This window comes from Sorex araneus, chromosome 6, assembly GCF_027595985.1.
Source record: "Sorex araneus isolate mSorAra2 chromosome 6, mSorAra2.pri, whole genome shotgun sequence".
Lineage (NCBI taxonomy): Eukaryota > Metazoa > Chordata > Mammalia > Eulipotyphla > Soricidae > Sorex > Sorex araneus.
This window is the reverse complement of record NC_073307.1, coordinates 25,208,096-25,227,907: the sequence shown is the minus strand read 5'-3', so window position 1 is coordinate 25,227,907 and position 19,812 is coordinate 25,208,096. Positions and strand designations below refer to the sequence as shown.

Sequence of the window (19,812 nt, the reverse complement as noted above, 5' to 3'; positions counted from 1 at the left end):
CTCCCTCCCTCCTTCCTTCATTCCCTCCTTTCCTCCTTCCCTCTTTCCCTTTTTCTTTCTCAATATAAGTTTACAATTACTTGGAAAGCCAAAGGAAGTTCCATAAGGAGTACTGGATATGAAAAAACTGAAGTATGAGACAGGTCAAGACTGGAGACATGGGTATAGCATCAGTAGCATCAGTTTAAAGCCATGAAAAGAGAATAAACTCATCAAGAGAATAAGCACTCAGAGAGAAGTGCTTCCAGCAGTGATTCATGAATAGTGAGGTGATTAAAGATTGAGGTAATGAGGGGAAACCAAGACAGGAGAGGCCAGAGCAACTGGGGGGAAATCAGAGAGAGCATTCATGGTCTTCCCCTGAAATAGGACACAGTTGGGAGCCAAACTATAGGGGGGAAAGGTTTTATTGTTTCTTGGTGCCTAGAAAAATGTCTAGGCAGGTTATTGATTCAGATTGGGTGTTGGACAAACCAAGGCTGAAAGAAAAGGATGCTAAACTTACCTGGTAGGAGAAATATCATTGGAATGGTTTCTATTATTTCTTCACTATACAAAGGGATGTACATTGAAGTGTAAAATTGAAGCATTTCATTTTGAAATTGGGGATTTATTTCTGCACAGTGGAAATACAGTCATTATCATACTTGATATTTTACTTAGAAAGATATAAAACTCTGAAAAAAATTTAGGCTATTTGAAAATAGTTTTATATAACTTCTAAAATTTAGGGGAATCCAAGTCTGTGAAAAATATTGCTGGCTTACAGTTAGATAATGTACTAATCCTATCACCTATATCACCTGTCTTCCCACTGATCATCGATTTGCTCGAGTGGGTGCCAGTACCGTCTTTATTCGTCCCTGCTTTTATCAGCCTCTCCTTACTCATCCTTCCCAATGCTGACATATTGGGGGCTCTTTTAGGGTCAGAGGAATGAGGCCCATCATTGTCACTGTTTTTGGCATATTGAATTTGCCACGGGTAGCTTGCCAGGCTCTGCTGAAGCGGGCGGGATACCCTCGGTAGCTTGCTGGGCTGTCTGAGAGGGACAGAGACTTTTGGGGCAGTCTCTAATCACCCTTACAGGTGCTCCCAGTCTACCAAATGCAAGCTTTTGGTTGACTGGCATGTTGTAACAATCTGCGCACTGACAATCACGCACCTGCCTGCGTCTCTGGACAGCACCTTTTGGTTCACTCTTCACCGGTTGGCACCATTGCCATCCCCCAACCACGATAAGGTGGTGAACCATCAAAGGGGACTAATCCTATACCAAAGATAATTATGTAAAGTGTTAGAGATGCTATCACAGTTGTATAAGACATATTGTTGAGTGAACTCCCAGAAAACCCACGTATGCAAGACTTTGTGACTGAGAACTCTTTTCAACAGGACTGGGAATGGAGATCCTTTACCCATATTCCCGTCTCCAGAAACTGAGCAGTCACACCCATAAGCCACCTCTGGTTGGCACCAGATAATCTTGTCATCGGCCACCATCCAGATCACATGTCCTTTTTTCCCAGAAGGGAGCAACATGACGCTCACAATAACCATGCCACCTGACCCCACTCCAGGCTGTCTCACTAGGGGCACCCCAGAGGGAGGTGGGTGAGGCCCCTCCCCTCCCCAAGGAAGCCCTGACAGCCAAACACCTCCAGAACTCAACTGCTGCCCTACTCACAGCTGCTCTCCACACGCTCGGGCCGAGCCTCACCCATGAGTGAAACTTTTCTTGGACTTCGCAACACTTCGTAGGGCATACTCTACCCACACTCCAAGAGCACCACACCACATTTGATGGGATTCAAAGTAGGAGGCAACCAACCTTAGAGGGAAATATATTATTTTGGTTCTGCTTTGGGCCAGGGATTGTGTTTTGGGATGGAAACACCAGAAATATGGTGGTGGGAAGGTGTAATAGTGGTGGGATTGGTGTTAGAATATTAAATATAATCAAATATTGTGAACTACTTTATAATATTAAAATTTTTTAGAGACATTTTAATTTATTAAATAATCTTAGCTCAATTTTCTACATATTTAATTCAAGGAAATGTGACTCAATCATTCTGAGAACTGATTAAGTGGTTGCACATCATCAATACCATGCAGAAAATATATGTATATGTGTGTATATATATTATTCTTTGAGTTTAAAGTTAGGAATTTTTTTGGATTTAAAATGAAAACTAGGCGCTGGAGTGATAGCACAGCGGTTAGGGCATTTGCCTTGTACACAACCGACCCGGGTTCGATTCCCAGCATCCCATATGGTCCCCTGAGCACCGCCAGGAGTAATTCCTGAGTGCAGAGCCAGGAATAACCCCTGTGCATCACCAGGTGTGACCCAAAAAGCAAAATAAATAAATAAATAAATAAATAAATAAATAAATAAATAAATAAAATGAAAACTATATTCTAAAGGGAAATATAACAGTATAATAAAAGTTTGACTGGGTTCTCTTCTGAAGCACCCATACAATTATCCTCCTAAAAGTAAGGACTCAATTTCAGGATATGACTCAACAGCAATTTTCTCTTAATGACACATACTTCAGTCAATAGTGAATGATGTCGTGACTTCCTTTCAAAGACTTGAAGAGTTCCCAAAGGTAAGAAGGTATGATCAATTTTGAGAAAGGAAAATCAGAAACATAATTTTCTTTGAAGAGAAAGCCTCTTTTATTAAATAAAAGGATAAAAAATTTGACAAGGATTTGGGTATCTCAAATGCACTCTATTACTATGATTAAACTCCAACTGAGTACAGATGCTGAAAATCATCATTATGGGAAGAAAACAGCTCCAACTTTCACAATGAGAGCTGCTTCCTCCATCTGGAGGGAAGTTATTCCCCCTAAACTCACATCTTTCTATGTTTTCAAAAGAATGGACTTTCCTCAAAGTCCTGACCTATGTCACACCAACTGCTGCATTCACATGGAAACTGGTTTCCCTTCCATTCATATTTGTATGTTTTGCCTTTCTCGTGCAATGTTTTTAATTCAAAGATGTAACATTCTATATAACTGTTGAGCTCTACTGGACATAGGAAATATGGAACTTTGAAATTGAAGATATGCTATACTTTAATTTCTACTATTGAGAGCACTGAAACACCACAGTCATAGTGTGTGTGTATTATATTTGTGTGGTGTGTTTAGATTGGGGCATACAGGGTTTGAGTGGGCATATGTGGGAGTGTGTATATATGGTAGGGTGTGTGTGAAGTTTTTGTGTGGTGCATGTGGTGTATGTGTGATTATGATGTGGTTTATGTGTAATAGGATTCAGCATGATCAACCATATCCACAGGGTGACCAAGCTCATTGAAGTTTTGCGAGAGTTCAAGATGCCGCTCTGTCTAACGTTCATTGATTTAAAGAAGGCCTTTGATTCTGTTGAGACTGAAGCGGTCATTGAAGCTCTGGCCAAACAGGGCGTTTAAACTCAGTACATCAGGATACTCTGTGAGCTGTATTACGGATTCACCATTAGGATCTCACCATTCTACAAGGAAGTGATCATCTACGTAAAGAGAGGAGTTTGGCAGGGCAACACCATTTCACCAAAACTCTTCAGTGCCACCCTCGAGAGCATCATGCGATGACTGGAATGAGAAGGAATGGGAGTGAAGATAGATGGTCAGCAACTACACCACCTCCGCTTCACTGATGACATCATTCTAATAACACCAAATATTAGCCAAGTGGCACAAATGCTGGCCAACTTTGACCATAAGTGTGGAAAGGTTGGACTGCAGCTGAATCTCATGAAGACAATATTCATGAGAAACGGACTAGTTCCTGACGTTCCATTTGCTCTCAACAGAATGAACATCTCCAAATGCAGTAGTTATGTGTACCTAGGTTGAGAACTCAACATGACAAAGGACCTGGCATTTGAGCTGCTCAGGAGGAAGTGGTGTGGAATGCCTTCAAGAGTGTCAAAGAAGTTGTTAAAAGGATGAACAACCTCCAGCTCCAGGCACATCTTTTTGACTCCACTGTTTTTCCTGTGGTAACATACGCCTCAGAGACCAGGGCTCTATGAAAATAGGATGAGAATGCTATTTGGGTATCCCAAAGAGGAATCAAAAAAGCTATGCTTGGAATGTCACGTTTCACTCAAGTGAGAAAAGGAATCTGGAGTTCCGACCTCCATCGGTGATTGAGAATCAGGGACACCATTTCAGGCATTTTCTTTCTAAAGCCAGTAAGTCAAATTGCCATGTACTTAGTGCTCAGTCTTGAGTGTGTCTTGAGTGTGTCTGTCTTTAAAGATTTTGAACTAGCTCCAAAAAACTTGCCATAAGCAAGGAAATTAAATATTAATGTTTTAAGAAAGTTTATCATCCTTTATAAGGAAAAGATTTCAATGTGAAATGTTGTCTTTTGTTGAAAAACTAAGAAATTTTCATTTTTATTATTAACTGTTTCTTGAAAAGCCCTTAAAAATGGCTGGTCATCACTCTAGCTGTAAAACATGGCCTACTTTTATTAAATGGTTTCGATTGACTGACCCTGTTTCGATAATCTCAGGTGATGTTTCCCAGGTTTATGCTGATAATCAAAATAATAATAAGAGTTTTGCTTTTCATAAATAAAATGACTGCCAAAAGTTACCTCTAGATGATCCAAGTGTTTCTATGAAATGTGGTGCTAAACATGCCAATAAATGAATTTGTTTCTTTAAAAAATGAAGTATTTGCAGAATTCTTTTACCTGGGTTTTAACTAAAACACACACACACAAGTATTTTAGAAAGGGAAATATAATTTAATGTTATATCTTATTTTCAGATTTTATACCCTAAAGTTTCAACTGGAAAAGCATTAGTGAAAAGCAACAGGTTAAATAGAAGTCATCTTTTCTTCTCTCTTTTATGAAATGATAGATTCAGATCCAGGAAACTGGGCAAGAGGAGGCGACCTCCCACCAGATCGAACACGGTATTAATGAAACCTTGAGCACAGCACAATGGCCTTGACTTTATTCGCTCTTCACAACAAGGTAATGGCTTTGAATTAATCTTGTCCATGGTGATTAACTGTGACCTATTTAAAAATGGGTCATAATTCCCACTGTTTATTGTGGGTTTGAATATGGGGCAAGCAGCAGCAAGTTCTTCATACTTAGATGCACATCAGCTGGCTTTGTAGGGTTTTTTTAATGAATAAAAAATTCTATCAAATATTTATTAACTTTTTTGTGGAAAACTTACTCTAAGGAAATATGAAAAGGAAGTTGAATCTCAAATCTTGACAGATCTTTGCAGAGACAACAAATTTAAACTTTTTAAAAAAATACATTGTCTATCTCTGAAAATATTTTTTAAAACTGGGGCTAGAGAGATAGTAAAGTGGTTAAAGCACTTCCTTGCATGCAGCCACCCCCAGTTTGATCCCTAGCACCACATCTGGTCCCTTGAGTGGCACCAGGGTGTCTCCTGAGCACAGAGCCAAGAGTAGCCCTTGAGTATCGCTGGGTGTGCTTCCCCCTGCCACGTATTAAAAACCAAATCCTTATAAAGTAGGTAGGATCAATATATAAAGCATAATTAAATTCATTAGAAAGCCCTCCTGGAACTAACTATAGTGAAAGCAAGTCCTTGAGTATTTTTTTTTGTAAATAATGTGTTTGAAAATATGAAAGGGGGGAATGTGGATGTGTACCTTATTTCGTTTTAGAAAAAAAGACAATTTGTATCACTGTCAAAAGGATATTTTTTATTAGCAACTATTTCTGATACCATTCAAGTGCATTTTTCTAATAGAATACCCAGTCAGTTTCACTGAAGAGTTCTCAAATGATATTTAATCCAATATGATTGAACTCCATAATGGTAAAGAATTATCCTTGCCAAAAACAGGTGAATAATTAATTTGCCCTCATCTCATGTCATGTAATCTGTACCTGAGGCATTGAATCACTCTAAACAGTCTGTGTGATTTATAATGAGATCTTGGGTCCATACAGTATCAGTTTCTCTCTGCAGGGCCTGAATATTCAAAGTCAGCTTTACAGGCAGAAAACCATGTCTACATGCCCAAGCCCCAAATAAAAACTCAGGATCTTGAGGTCCAAACAAGCTTCCTTTGTTGGCAGTGTGTAGTTACCAGGAGAATTTAGTACTGTTCAGGATGTCACTGCAAAATGACAATGAGTGGGTTCTATGTGGCACTCTCTTGGCCTCTGCTCTTAACATCTCTTCCCTTAACTGACTTTAATCTGCATTCTTTCACATTCATAATCATAACCATGAGTATAATAGGTTACTTTTTGGGAGTTCCTCCTCCAGCAGGTTATCCATGTGTGGGTGGGTTCCCCAGAATTCATGATTGGTATCAGAGCAGGGTGATCTTGGCAATCTTCATAATTTACAGTTGGTGTCTAAAGTGACTGCAATTTTGGGGTTTGTCCTCTCATGTTTATAATCTTCAAAGACAAGGCATCTTTTTATGCTTGAAAACATATTTGTTCAAAATTTAACCACTCAGTTTTATTAATATTATAGTTGAGATTGTTCCCAAACATTCTTGCTTTCTCCTTCTAGGGATGTGGTATACTTACTCTTTCCTGGCCACTTAGTTAGGAAGCCACTGTGACTTGTCTCTGCCTGTGAAATGAGAATAAAATTAACACATGCATAAAACCAGAAGATGGAATGCCTGCATTCTCCTATGTCTTTCACTTTGCCACAGACCAACAGCTTTCTGAATAGTAACTATTCCATCTATTCTGGTCCACCAGGAACCAGAACTTCCAGCTAAATTGTGAGGGAACTCTAGCATGACTAGAAAATTAGCCTTTGTTGTGTTAAATTACTGGGCTTTACAATTTTTGTTACTACAAAATAAACTAAATTAGCCTGATTCAAACAACCATAATCACAGCTTTTTCAAACCATGACTGATAATTCTTACAAAAGAATTATAGATTGATCTTTGTTTTTATATAATTGGCACAATTCTGTATTCACTGTTGAAGTGTGGTACTCCACAATGATTTCAGATTATTTTAGATATGATATATACCAAACTCTAAAATATTTGAACCAACAATTTCACGTTTCACAGCATGCTTCATAATAGTAAAAACTAAATGTTCCAACAATAGGCACAATACTTACTGGGATTGTGATTCCTATATAAGGGATACTCTCATTCCATCATTATACATCCTTTAATCTCCAAGGAAACAGCAGCTCTCTGAATACTGCTCACTTACTGCCATGTGAAGGAGTCTAGACTGTGTTGAGGAGGGGGAACACCACAATTGAGTTTGGTGAACTCCCTGAGTTTAGGAAATGCTGACATGTCACTTAAGCAATACTTAGGGTAATATTTATAGCACAAACAGTAATGATAAAGCAATCAACAAATTAAACTCAGGCATAAGATTTGAATAGACACTTCACTAAAGAAGATGAACAGATGATAAATACACATAAAAATAAGTTCATCCTTATTCATTAGGGAGAGATGCAGGAAATTGCAATGTATGTACCTAGATACCTATTAGATGTAAAAGTATGGGTGAGGATGTGGAGCTCCAAATGGAATTCTAATACAATGCTGGTGTGAATCTAAAATTGCTCCTTTGTAAAGTACATTGATAGTGTTTTGTTTTAAACTAAACTCACACCAATTGTACATTGTAGCATTCGCCCTCCTAGGTAATTACCCAAGAGAAATGAAAGTCCCTACAAAGATATGTCAAGTGTGTATGGAAATTCTGATTGTTTACCCAAGGGGCCACGGCTGCGATTATACCCAAGGAATGACATATGTCACCGGACACAAAGCTGCCATCACTTTTGACGTTTTCTCAAAGTTTACCTTTAACCACGTGTATGTGAAAAGGAGCGTTTAAAATATGAAAACTGGGACCATTCAGATTTTAACCTCATTTCACAGAGTGGCTAGAACTATTAATACACTTACACGTTGAAAGACTGGGCGAATTCATCTCCATTTGGAACGGTTGTTCCCTCTGTTTCCTGGGATCACAGCGATTTAGCAGAAGAGCCACAGGCAGAAAACCTGTTCAAGGGGAGGGGGGGTATGGCCCAGAGAGTCAAGCAGCAGGTGATAGCAGGGTGTGCTCCCCGGCAGAGAAGCAGCAGGGCGCATGCAGAGTGATCCAAAGGGGGCGTGGCTTAGGTGGACAGGGGCGGGGCCTGGGTGAGGCGGGGGGGGACCCTGGCCGGAGCTGGGCGGGGCCTGAAAGGGACAGGGGCGGAGCCTAATTGTGGCCGGGGCGGGGCCGGGGCGGGGCCTACCCAGGAACCGCCCTCGCAGGGGTCTTAGGCCTGGTGCCGCCGCGCGCCGCGGGCTCCGGCTGCCACCTGAGAGCGCACAGGGCGGGGCAGGTACGGCCACCTCAACCTGGCTGACGCGCACCAGAGGCCGTGCGGAAACGCGCAGCTGCACACATCTAAAGGTAGCGTTTCCTTCTGAGAGTGGCGGTGGGCTGCGCGCGCGGGGTAGCCCTCCGGGGGCGTCGAGGAAGTCGGCGGCAGAGTCGGATTTTACCTCAGGCGGGCGTTGATTGCGGGGGTGGGGGGTGGAGGTGGGGGTGGGGTAAAGGGAGGAGCCTGAAGTCGGCACTTTCCGCCCCCCCCCCCCCACCCCGCGAGCGGTAGGCGTGACCCGGCCTCCTTAGCCCGGCCGTCCGGAAACTGGTGAGGGGAGCGACGCCTTAGCTCAGCTGCGCCCGGGGTTCGAGCCTAGCGGGCGGCCGGGAAGGTCCCGGTTTGCTTGTTGGCTTTTCTTCAGGGCGCAGCTCGGAACCCACGCGGGTGCCCCAGTCCCGTGACTGTGCCTTGCGGAGTCAGCTCACCCCGCCGCCGGCGCTGCCACCCCCCAACGTCGGGGCACCGGTGCGCCCCCCCCCCCCCCGCCAGCACCCGGGAGACTTGCCTGTCCCTTCAATCCTGATTTTCGTCTTTTCGTCCAGAAACTTCCCCCCAACTCAGAACTTCAGGCAGGAGTTGTTAGATGCTCCCACACTCACGCTGCCAACGCTTGCTGTTGATCCCTGGCGTGATGGACACCCCCCCCCCCCCGCCGCGAGGGCAGACGCCTCACTGCCTCAGGGCCTCCTGGATGTCCCTGTTCTCCCGCTCTCCTCAGGAGGACCGGAAACAATGCCCCGACGCACCCCTCATCGCCCATCGCCCGCCCTTTAGGAATTTGTAACCCACTGCCCGATTCACGTCTATGGACTCATCTCTGTGGGCGGCTTCCCTCCCAAAAAAGACATTTATTCCGAAAGTTTTCTGTTTCACGTCCCTTGAAAGCATGCATCTCTTCTATAATGAAACGTCTTTGTGAAGTGCATCACACTAGCAACGCTACACAGCAGCACTGAAACACTTCTGAGAGGCTGCGAAGAATTGCCCAATAAATCAGTGCTTACATGTGAGCACACCCAGACGCGGGCGGTCGTTGCCTTCGGAAGGGTTGCGGGGTGTGACCGCTTCGGGTGTTTTGTTGCGATTGGGATGGCATTGGGATTTCGTATTTTAGAAAGTAAGATTTTTAGATTTGAAACTTCGGGGTTGTAAAGAAAGGATGACTGTCTCTGAAAGGAAACAAAACTTACGTTTTTTCAGTTTGTTTTCTTCGGAGGTTTTATTTAGTGGGAGGAGGTAATTGCCATAGCACAGTTGGTTCTTCCTAGAACGCTGTGTGTTGTAAGCTCTCCTGGTCAGCCACGCCTCCGTGCCTGAGATTTGAGACCCATTAACAAAATCCATTTCCCTGTGTTGGCAGCAGCCCCACTTTCTAGTGTCTCAGTTTAGAAAGAGCAAATAAAAGACATTGGGTCATTTCAGTTGATTTCATCTGGTTGCTTCAGACATTTTTTGAACCTTTTATATTGGTTCGAGTTTTGTTATCTATAGAACTTACACAATATTTGTAGTGTTGTGATAGTTGAAAATTTGAAACTTAAAAAAAATATGTTTGTCTATGCATGTTACCCAACTGGAAGGAAATGGTAATGAAGCTTGCTACTGCACCATTAGATTTGGATGGTGCATTTCATCTAACTTGTCTTTGGACATTTTTTCACTCTGAGAGATTTCCCAAATACTTTTAGAGGATAGGATTCATAGAATACCTCTGATGCACAAAATTAGTGAAAATATAAAAAAAGGAAATAGGGTTAGAGCATTTAGTGAAGCTACCAGTGAACTTTGAATGCCAATCATCATATTATTTCCTAAATGCTAATAAATTTGTTTCATATTCTGGAATTGTGCTAAATATCAGTGTCTCTCTCTTAGAAAGTGAGGCATATCACTTGGTGGGGTCTTGCATTCTTATTATACATTCTTATAGCCCTTGAAAATTCCTGGTAACTCAGAAATATCAGAAAGTTTCCTTCAGTGTATAGGAAAGCAATTCATCAGATTTTCAAGATACCAATGAACTCTGATCTGAGATTAATACTTGCTCACCATCTTCTTAAAAATTTTAGATAATAGTTCCCAAATTATGTACACTTTCAGATTAGTTCAGTATTCTATATCTTAAAGAGTTGCATGTGTACTGGGGTGATAACTCAGTTGGGTGGAGCTTGAGGAGCAGTAACTCTTGATCTTGTGAGCATCAAGCTTATAGTAACCCCTGAACACTGCTGGGTAGTGCCCCCAAACTAAACAAATAAAAAAAAATGGTGGATTGCAATCATAGAATCCACCTGATTTCTCAGTGGAAAAGTTTCTTTTCTTTTTTTCTTTTTCGTTTATACCCGGCGATGCACAGGGGTTATTCCTGGCTCTGCACTCAGAAGTTACTCCTGGCGGTGCTTGGGGGGCATATGGGAATCGAACCCAGGTCAGCCTCGTGTAAGGCGAACATCCTACCCACTGTGCTGTCTCTCCAGCCCCTGGAAAAGTTTCTAAGCTAAATCAAAATGTGTGTTATCTGATACAGATCACTTGTCTTTCTCTTGTTGTGGTATCAATCTGAAAGTGTGCCAGTAGTCTTTCCGCTTATTCTGGAATAGACTGTAAGGGCAAGAGAGAGTAGACTGTAAGGGCAAGAGAGAGAGCCTTGCCATTCTCTGAAAAATGGTGGTTTAGATAGTAGTAGAGCAATAGGTGTAAGTGGACTATCAAACTGTGGATATGGGGCTCAAATATGTTCTTCCTATCTGTCCTTCAAAAGCTTTATTAGAAGTCAGAATCAGAGAGAAATTGAGAGCTGCAGATGGTAGGCAGTAGGGATTTAAGAAAGGTTTGTATTGCCTCTTTCACCTCCACCAGATAGTTGAATTTTACTTACAAAAGTAATAGAATACATTTATTTATATGGCTACTTTATTATATATCTATTCTTGATGACAAAGACTAATTTTTGCACTAATATAGACCTTTCTTTAATTTTTCCATGTCCATAGAATGATTTTTAATTATTCAGAAGCTACTGTATCTAAAGTTGGTCATGTCTTCAAGAGATATGCCTGAATCAGTTGAGCAGTAGTAAATCAATTATACCTATTGATATAAGTAAAAAACTGCAGAAGAGCATGTTCTGTTAACATTAGAGCAGTCAAGGTTACATTTCATAGGAGAATGAGAATGAAATTTATTATAACTATAGTGACTTGTGTCAGCTGGAAAACACAGATTTATACAACCTATAAACAAATATAATCATGAAGTACTTAAAATTTTATTATATCTCCATATGTGAATTTTCAGAGCTCTTATGATTATTTGATTCACAGCCTTCTGTTTTAGTAGCTCTTCAGCTACTAAAGTGAAAGTTAAGTGTTAACAGTTTTTCTGTTAACTGGACTAGATTTTTTTAATGGGTAGGTTTCCTCTGAGTAGGAAAAAAAATACTCTTGGAATCAATAATTTTTTAACAAAATACTTTATACTATAATGTGTGGGAGGTAATAAGAATATGATAATTAACCAGAAATAACCCTGGTACATATTCTGCTTCTTTGGACACTTTCTCTTGGAAACTTCTCTGTCTTCTCCCTTACTACATACATACTCAGTCATGTTTTTTCATTGCAGTTTGACCCATTTTTCATCTTGGTTTTAATCATTGTACTGCACCATTTAATTCTAGATTTTAGAGTGTAAGACCCTCTTATTTTCTTTGTATCCCAGCAGGTAGTAGTGCATGAAAGTAAATATTACTATTAAAATTCTATGAAGCTATTGTTCTATTTTCTAATACTGCTATTCTGTACAATCAGAGCACAGATATCTGATGGAAATAGAGGAGAAATGATAATATAACATTTTTTAATGTTTACAGGATGAAGAGGAACAATTCAGCTGTTGTGAATAAAATTGTCCATTCTTCACCAGCAGTAAAGCTGCCCAGACTTGAATTTTATTCTTCTCTCAACCAGACTCAGACATACACTGTTCTAGACTGGGGGAGTTTGCCTCATCATGTCCTATCAGGCATTTTTCAGTATCTTCCTTTAATAGATCAGGCTCAGGCATCTTCTGTATGTAGGAGATGGAATGAAGTTTTTCATATTCCTGAACTTTGGAGAAAATTTGAATTTGAATTGAACTGTTCAGCCACTTCATATTTTAAGTCTACTCATCCTGATCTCATTCAGCAGGTCATCAAAAAGCATTCTGCTCATCTCCAGTATGTCAGTTTTAAGGTAAAAGAAAGCATTACATAGAAATGACGACCTACACTTTATGGGCTGGATAGAATGTACAGGGGTTAAGGTGCTTGCTTGTCTTACACATAACTAACCTTAGTTTGATCCCCAGCAGTACAGGAGTGATCTTTGAGAACGGGGCCAGGAGTAAGCCCTGAAAACCACTGGTGTGGTAGTACAGCGGGTAGGGTGCTTGACTTGCAGACTGTTGACCCAGGTTCAGGCCTGGCATCCCATATGATCCCCTGAGCACCGCCAGGAGCAACTCCTGAGCAGAGTCAGGAATAACCCCTGAGCACTGCTAGGTGTGAAAATTAACTTAAAAAAGAAAAGAAAAATCTTTTAAAAAAGTGTTATTTACATAAGTTGATATGTAGAATTTGCACTAAAATCAAGTAATTTAAACTTCATGTTTCTTCATCTGAATGCTGTGATCAAAATTCCAGTAATTGTCAAAACTTTCAAACACTTAGAAAATTTATTATCTGTTTCTCACTTTTGAATTGAGATTATTTTGAAAACGTTTTATAGCCTAAAGTATATATACAATTTTGCAATGAAATTCCATTAAATAATTACATTGTCAGTAACTTTAAGGCATGTTACCTTTGGGAAATAGGTTACCTTTGGGAAATTAAGATTAATATTTTTCTTTAAAGGTTGATAGTAGTGCTGAATCAGCTGCAACTGCCTGTGATATACTTTCTAAGCTGGTGAATTGTCCTATCCAGACTCTGCGTTTAATTTCAATGGCAAAGCCAAGTTTCATGAAAATGTCAAAGGTAAGGATGCTAAATTTTTTGTGAGCTTAGAAGATTTTGTTTTTATTTTTCTTTTTGTGTCATACCCAGCAATAGCTCGGGTTACTTCTGACTCTGAACTCAGGAGTGCCTCCTGGCAGTGTTCAGGAGACCATATACCATATGCTAGGATCGAACCTGGATTGTCCACATTGCAAGGTAAATGCCCTGCCTGCTGTACTATCACTCCAGCCCTGAGATTAGAATTTTTAACTATTGTGAAACTAGCTTAAAAATATTATGAAACTAGGTGGTTTTCTTCAAAGCACATCATATCTTACTTGTATGCAAGATATTTAAAATAGTGTTCAGTTATCTAGCACTTAGTTTTATTGAAATAGCTTATGCATGGTTTCATTCTTTAAATATATTTTGCAATTTTAGTAATTGTTGCCACAGTAGGTATAGTGAATATAAAACATTGTGTTATTTACTTGAATTTAGTGATTTTCAAGTATCATTTTACTTAGCTACTTTGAATATAACAAGCATAGACTTAATAGTGAACCTTTTTTCCTGGAATTTTAAAGACTGTTGTAGGTAACAATACAATGCTTAACTAAATGAACTCTACTGATTAGAATATTATTATTATTATTATATTTTTATTATTATATAGTAGAAATTCCCAAACAACAGTGCCTTTAAAAAACCTGGTAGAGGGGCTGGAGAGATAGTAGAGCAGATAAGGCACAGCTGACTCAGGTATGAACCCTGGCATCCAGTATGGTTGCCTGAGCCTGCCAGGCGTGATCCCTGAATGCAGAGTCAGCAGTAAACCCTGAGAGCTGGATGTGACCAAAACAAACAATCAATGAACATGATAGAAATCTCTTAAATCCACATGAAAGACAGTGTCTAGCTGGTATGAAGTTGTTCAGAACCCATCTCCTTTAGCTGCCTCATTCTTTCCAAAGAGATTCCTCCTTTTTTATTGTTCTAGAAGCTTTCTGAGCTCTACGTGGCACATCCTTGTTCTAGAAAATTGAATATAATAATCATGGGAGAAAGGGTGTATCCTTTTCTCAAGACAGGCCATGCATACCAAGTGATATTTCTGTTTATATTTCATTTAATTTAGCTATATGGCTAAAGCAGGTTTCTGAGAGACTGACCAAGTCTTAGTTGAATGTCAGTGTGCTTAGCTAAAAGTTGGTACTAGGTTATCAAAGATAGGCTGAATGATTGTCAGCAGGTAATCAGCAGACTAACCACAGAAACTAATAGCTGTTTTCATTTACACTTCAAATTAAAAGTCACTTTCTTGACCATTTTTGCTAATGGAGTCCTCCCACCCCCAGTTCCTCTCTACTATATGATAGGTCAATATTGAAATTGTTTCATTTATTTAACATGGGTATTTTCTTTTTTCAGACCACATCTCTTTGGAGACAAGGATTCTTATTTTGTATACTTAGCATTATAAACCTGGAATTAGAATAATATGTTAGTAGGAATGGATTTATGGTTATTAATAAACCTGGCTAACAGAAGCCATCTTGTTCGTAATAATTATTACTGCTGTGAAGTGAATTCAAAGTTTAGTAAAAGAGAAGTATATTAGAGGTATTTAGAACTAAACTAGGATGCAGATATGGGAACAGTAAACAAATTTCCCTGTGTAATGGACTCAGATCAGTTTACAGGTTTGGTCTCAGTTAATATAAGCAAGTTACATGCCCTGAATGAATACATAATTGTTCTTTATAAAGGAAGTATTTAATTTCTGAATTTTCCAATTATTAAAAGAGGTAGATTTCTAAACAATTAGTTAATTTTAAAAGGAAAATCTCTATAACTGCAAGGCAATCCCTTTGTCTTTTCAGAGTTAACTTAGTCAGAGCTTAACTCTACGGGGGAAGATATTTGGACAGGGTTTTATAAATTTTCATCCTAAAAGAACTCCTATAGATATTGGTACAATCAGGCTGTCATCTCATCTAGTAACTCATAAACATGACACATTTGGTCTTGGGCCATGGAGTTTTGGAATATTTTCTTTGCTTTTCTCTCCAGGTTTCTCCACAAGACAGAAGCCATTGTGTCATGTGATGCAGTGGCCTCTAAGGCTGCTTAGACAGAATGAAAGTAGATAGCTCCCAACAGAGGAAAATGGAGGCTTTTCTTCATTTGGATTTTATTTTAAGAGAGTCATAGTACCATCTTCTAATGAACTGAATCATTGCTCTCTTTTTGCAAGCATTTCGGCTGACCTGTTTATATTTTTAAAACCTATACTAAAATAACTGGGTCATGCAGGGATTAGAGTATTAGATGTAATCAGATGAAAACTTACTCCTTCTAAGTATTTGTTTCCTTGTCTGTAAACTATGAAATCAGATCAGCCTGAAATTCTTAGATTAAAAGCAGTTTCTGATGTGGTACACCAGCTTCCAGGGTCATTTTCCATGTGAACTGACCAAGTCATCCAATGATGAGCTGGCTTCATTTCAAGCTCTGCTACCACTATAAAATGAGCTCTGTGCTTTCTGAAAAATTAGGGATCTAAGACTCATTTCTTTTTATATTACCTGAGGAAAGACAAGATAAAAATAAAGCATTTTTTCTAGGCATAAAGTGCACATTTCCCATCACTAATGTCCCCAGTTTCTCTTGTGCCACCTCCTTCTCCCCACCTCTGTCTCTGTCTATTCTCTCTGTCTCTGTATCCATCTCTGTCTCTGTCTCTGTCTCTCCCACACACACAGAGTCTCTCACACACACCCCTTTGGGGGGCATTATAGTTTGCAGTACGAGTACTAAAAGATTATCTTGTTTGTTCCTTTACCTACAGCATGAAGCTCTTATCCAGAATGCTCATTTCCAACTATTATTGTCAATTCTTAACACCATGTGTTGTATTGAGCTTCACTTGATATAGCCCGGTAACCTCTGAGGACAGAACCATAAGGAACACTTTTGGGCTGAGCATCACCTGGGCACTGGCTGAGAAGAACCTCGTTTTTTAAAGTGCTAACTGGATATGATAATGATATGTACTCCAATGCTTAAATGGAGCATTCCTCTCAAGTGATGTTCACCACACCCTGAGTTCACTCTTGGTTATTCTGAGCCAGTTGACATGGTGACTGAATGGGTGGGCTGCTCAGATAGCCCTAATACTTAGATACGGTATTTTATTTTTTTTATTAACTGTTTTTGGAGGGGGGAGAATTTGGTGAAAGCAGTAGCATTCAGGCTTACTCCTGTCTCTGTGCTCAGGGACCATTCCTGACATTGGTCAGGGTACCGTATGCAGTGGTGGGAACGGAATTGGTTGAGAATGAGAATATGGTGCTTCTCAGGCTCTGGATTGCTAGGGACCACCAGGACCATCCCAGCTAGTGCTTAGAACCTCGAGAACTTTACCTAAAGGTATAGGGGATGGGAGCATATGATATTTGGGCATGAACCCAGGTACTCTACCTATATTACATCTTGCTGTCCCAGCCCCTACTTTTCCTAAGCTTAAACCCATGATTTAAAAATATTAATTGGATTTACAGTGGTGCTGTAGTGATAGTACAGCAGGTGGGATGCTTGCCTTGTGCAATGGTGACCTGGGTTCAATCCCTGGGACCTCATGTGGTCCCCTGAGCTCCACTAGGAGTGATCCCTGAGTGCAGAGCAGCCAGGACTACTCTCTGAGCACTGCCAGGTAGGGTCTCAAAGCAAAAAAATAAAATTGATTTAGAGTCAATTTCATTTTTCTAATGGGGCTATTAGAACCTTTGTTAATACCCTAAATTATTTTCTAAAAGGAAAAGCTATTCATGAGTTTTTTTCCTAGATTGTCAGTCTCAAAAAAACACTCTATCTGCTGGAGAGGTAGTGCTGAGGATATGGTGTTTGCCTACCATAGGGCTAACTGCAGTTGGGTTCCCATACTGCATACGGTACTCCGAGCAATGTCAGAATGGTCTCTGAGCACAGAGATAGGAGTAAGCCCTGAACACTACTGCTTTCACCAAATTCTCCCTCCTCCAAAAACAGTTAATTAAAAAATTAAAGTACTGTATCTGAAAACTGGTTGAATTCTATACTTTTTAGTGCCAAACTATAAGCATTTGTTTGTCAATATTCACAACATACCAACTTTTAAAAGAAATTTTGGTTTAATTTGCCAGTTGAAAGCATATCACTGACAACTGTAGCTTTTAATCATTAGCAAATATTTGTTTACCTGCTATGATATGCTAGAAGATACTCTTTTAAGAGCTGAAGTGTAGCAATGAATAAAACAAGTAAGATTATTTTTCTCTTAGGATAGGTTGAAAAAGCCTGAGCAGGGAATATTTTCTTTCTGTCAGATAATTCTATTGCAGCTACTCAGTCCCCAGTGTTATAGGGTAAAAGCAGATATAGACAGTGCATTAATGAGAGGGCATGACTGTGTTGCAAGCCCTTTTAAAATCTCAGTAGCCATAAATGCAGACAGTAGGCTGGACCACAGTTTGCCAACCTATATTGTAAGAAATAAATAAAACTATATCTTTCTTATATTGAAAACCAAATACTTAAGACTGAATTTTATTAGAGACATGTTTATGAGATCTTTGAAACTTCTTTCTCATTATTTCATTTATCAATTGCAAAAATGTATAAAACTATACTTAGAGAAATATCTTCTACTAAACTATTATGAAAAATAAATGTTGATTACTTTTTCTGTTGTTATTATGTGATGGTGATATAAGTAGTTTCAATGATTTGAACTATAGATTTTAAATGCTTCTATAATTTTTCTTATTGCTGCGCAAGTCTCACTTTGTGTCAGCACTTACAGTTGTTTTTGTCAACTCAAAATCGTTATCATCAATCAAAATTGAAGACACACCAGTGGATGATCCTTCATTAAAGATTCTTGTGGCCAATAATAGTGATACTTTAAGACTCCTAAAAATGACCAGCTGTCCTAATGTTTCATCTGATGGTGGGTGATATTTTTGTCAAGCTTCAATAATTTTTTTTCACTGAAAACTAATGCATTTATGGAACAATATTGAAGGTTGTGTTTAAATTGCTTCTGATATTATTTTAATTATTGACATATTTGAGTTTTAATTATCTTAGCATTTATTTCTTTAGGAATCATTTATTTTAGCAAGAGTAAATAGCTAATATCAAACTTAAAAATTATAAAATTTATTAGTGTGATTCTCTGTTTTGAAGGATTTTTCCCCATTTCCCACAGGAATCCTTTGTGTAGCTGATCATTGTCAAGGCCTTAGAGAATTGGCATTGGATTATTGCATTCTAACTGATGAACTTCTCCTAGCACTTTCAAGTAAGACCCATGTTCACCTTGAACATCTTCGAGTTGATGTTGTGAATGAATATCCTGGACAAATCGAATTTCATTCTATTAAAAAACAAAGTTGGGATGCACTTATTAAACACTCCCCTGGAGTGAATGTTGTTATGCATTTCTTTTTATATGAAGAGGAATTTGAGACATTCTTCAAAGAAGAAACCCCTGTTACCCACCTTTATGTTGGTCGTTCAGTGAGCAAAGCAGTTTTAGGACGAATAGGTCTTAACTGTCCACGACTGATTGAGTTAGTTCTGTCTGCTAATAGTTTGCAAATGCTTGATGATGAACTTATTTGTATTGGTGAATACTGTAGAAACTTAAGAGCCTTGGGCCTCAGTGCATGTGAAGTTAGCTGCAGTGCATTCATTCAGTTTGTAAAACTGTGTGGGAGAAAGCTAACCCACCTCTCTGTAATGGAGGAAGTTTTGATCCCTGATGCTCATTATAACTTCAATGAAATCCACACAGAAGTCTCCAAACATCTGGGGAAAATGTGGTTCCCAGAAGGGATGCCTCTGTGGTGAATAGTTTCCAAAGATGAACTTTTTAAAAAAATTAAAAAGATTAGCTTCTTTCTCTCTATGCAAATGTAAATTTTATGATGCTTTGCTAAAGTATTTTAGGTAAGATATTGTTCATAGACTATTTTAGTAGATTACAATAGAAATGTTTGGAAAGAATGAGAAATTTGAAAAGAGAAATACAGGGCACAGGTACTATATTGTGGATTAAACAATATGCTACAGAATGTTTTTTTGAATAAATTAGTTCCTCTGCCTTCCCTGAAAACTTGTTTACTTGTTTATAATAAACTTGTTTGTAAAACTTGTTTATAATAAAAACTTTATTATATATTATAAATTTATATTATAAATTATATCATAAATGTCATTTTGATTGCTTCTGTTTCATTTCAGATTTAACATATTTTAGTTTGTAGTACATATATAAGATTTAATTGTACTTCATTTTGATACTATATAAAATCATATCATAGTTCAATAAATAACTTCTAATTTCTAGTGCAATTTGAATT

General features: G+C 39.0%; 1 protein-coding gene across 1 annotated transcript; it reads left to right on the top strand.

The window, feature by feature from the left end:
* Nucleotides 1-12,293: 12,293 nt before the first annotated feature.
* Nucleotides 12,294-19,300, top strand: FBXL21P (Putative F-box/LRR-repeat protein 21). The gene is made up of 4 exons (XM_004609880.2): nt 12,294-12,659; nt 13,322-13,444; nt 18,224-18,395; nt 18,657-19,300. The coding sequence occupies exons 1-4, from the start codon at nt 12,297-12,299 to the stop codon at nt 19,298-19,300; spliced, it is 1,302 nt and encodes a 433-aa protein (XP_004609937.2). The 5' UTR covers nt 12,294-12,296.
* The last annotated feature ends 512 nt before the right edge of the window (nt 19,301-19,812 follow it).

Coding starts and splice junctions, on each gene's coding strand:
- FBXL21P (XM_004609880.2), top strand. CDS start 12,297: ATGAAGAGGAACAATTCAGCTGTTGTGAATAAAATTGTCCATTCTTCA. Junction 12,660..13,321: donor TCCAGTATGTCAGTTTTAAG/GTAAAAGAAAGC, acceptor TTTTCTTTAAAG/GTTGATAGTAGTGCTGAATC. Junction 13,445..18,223: donor GTTTCATGAAAATGTCAAAG/GTAAGGATGCTA, acceptor TTGCTGCGCAAG/TCTCACTTTGTGTCAGCACT.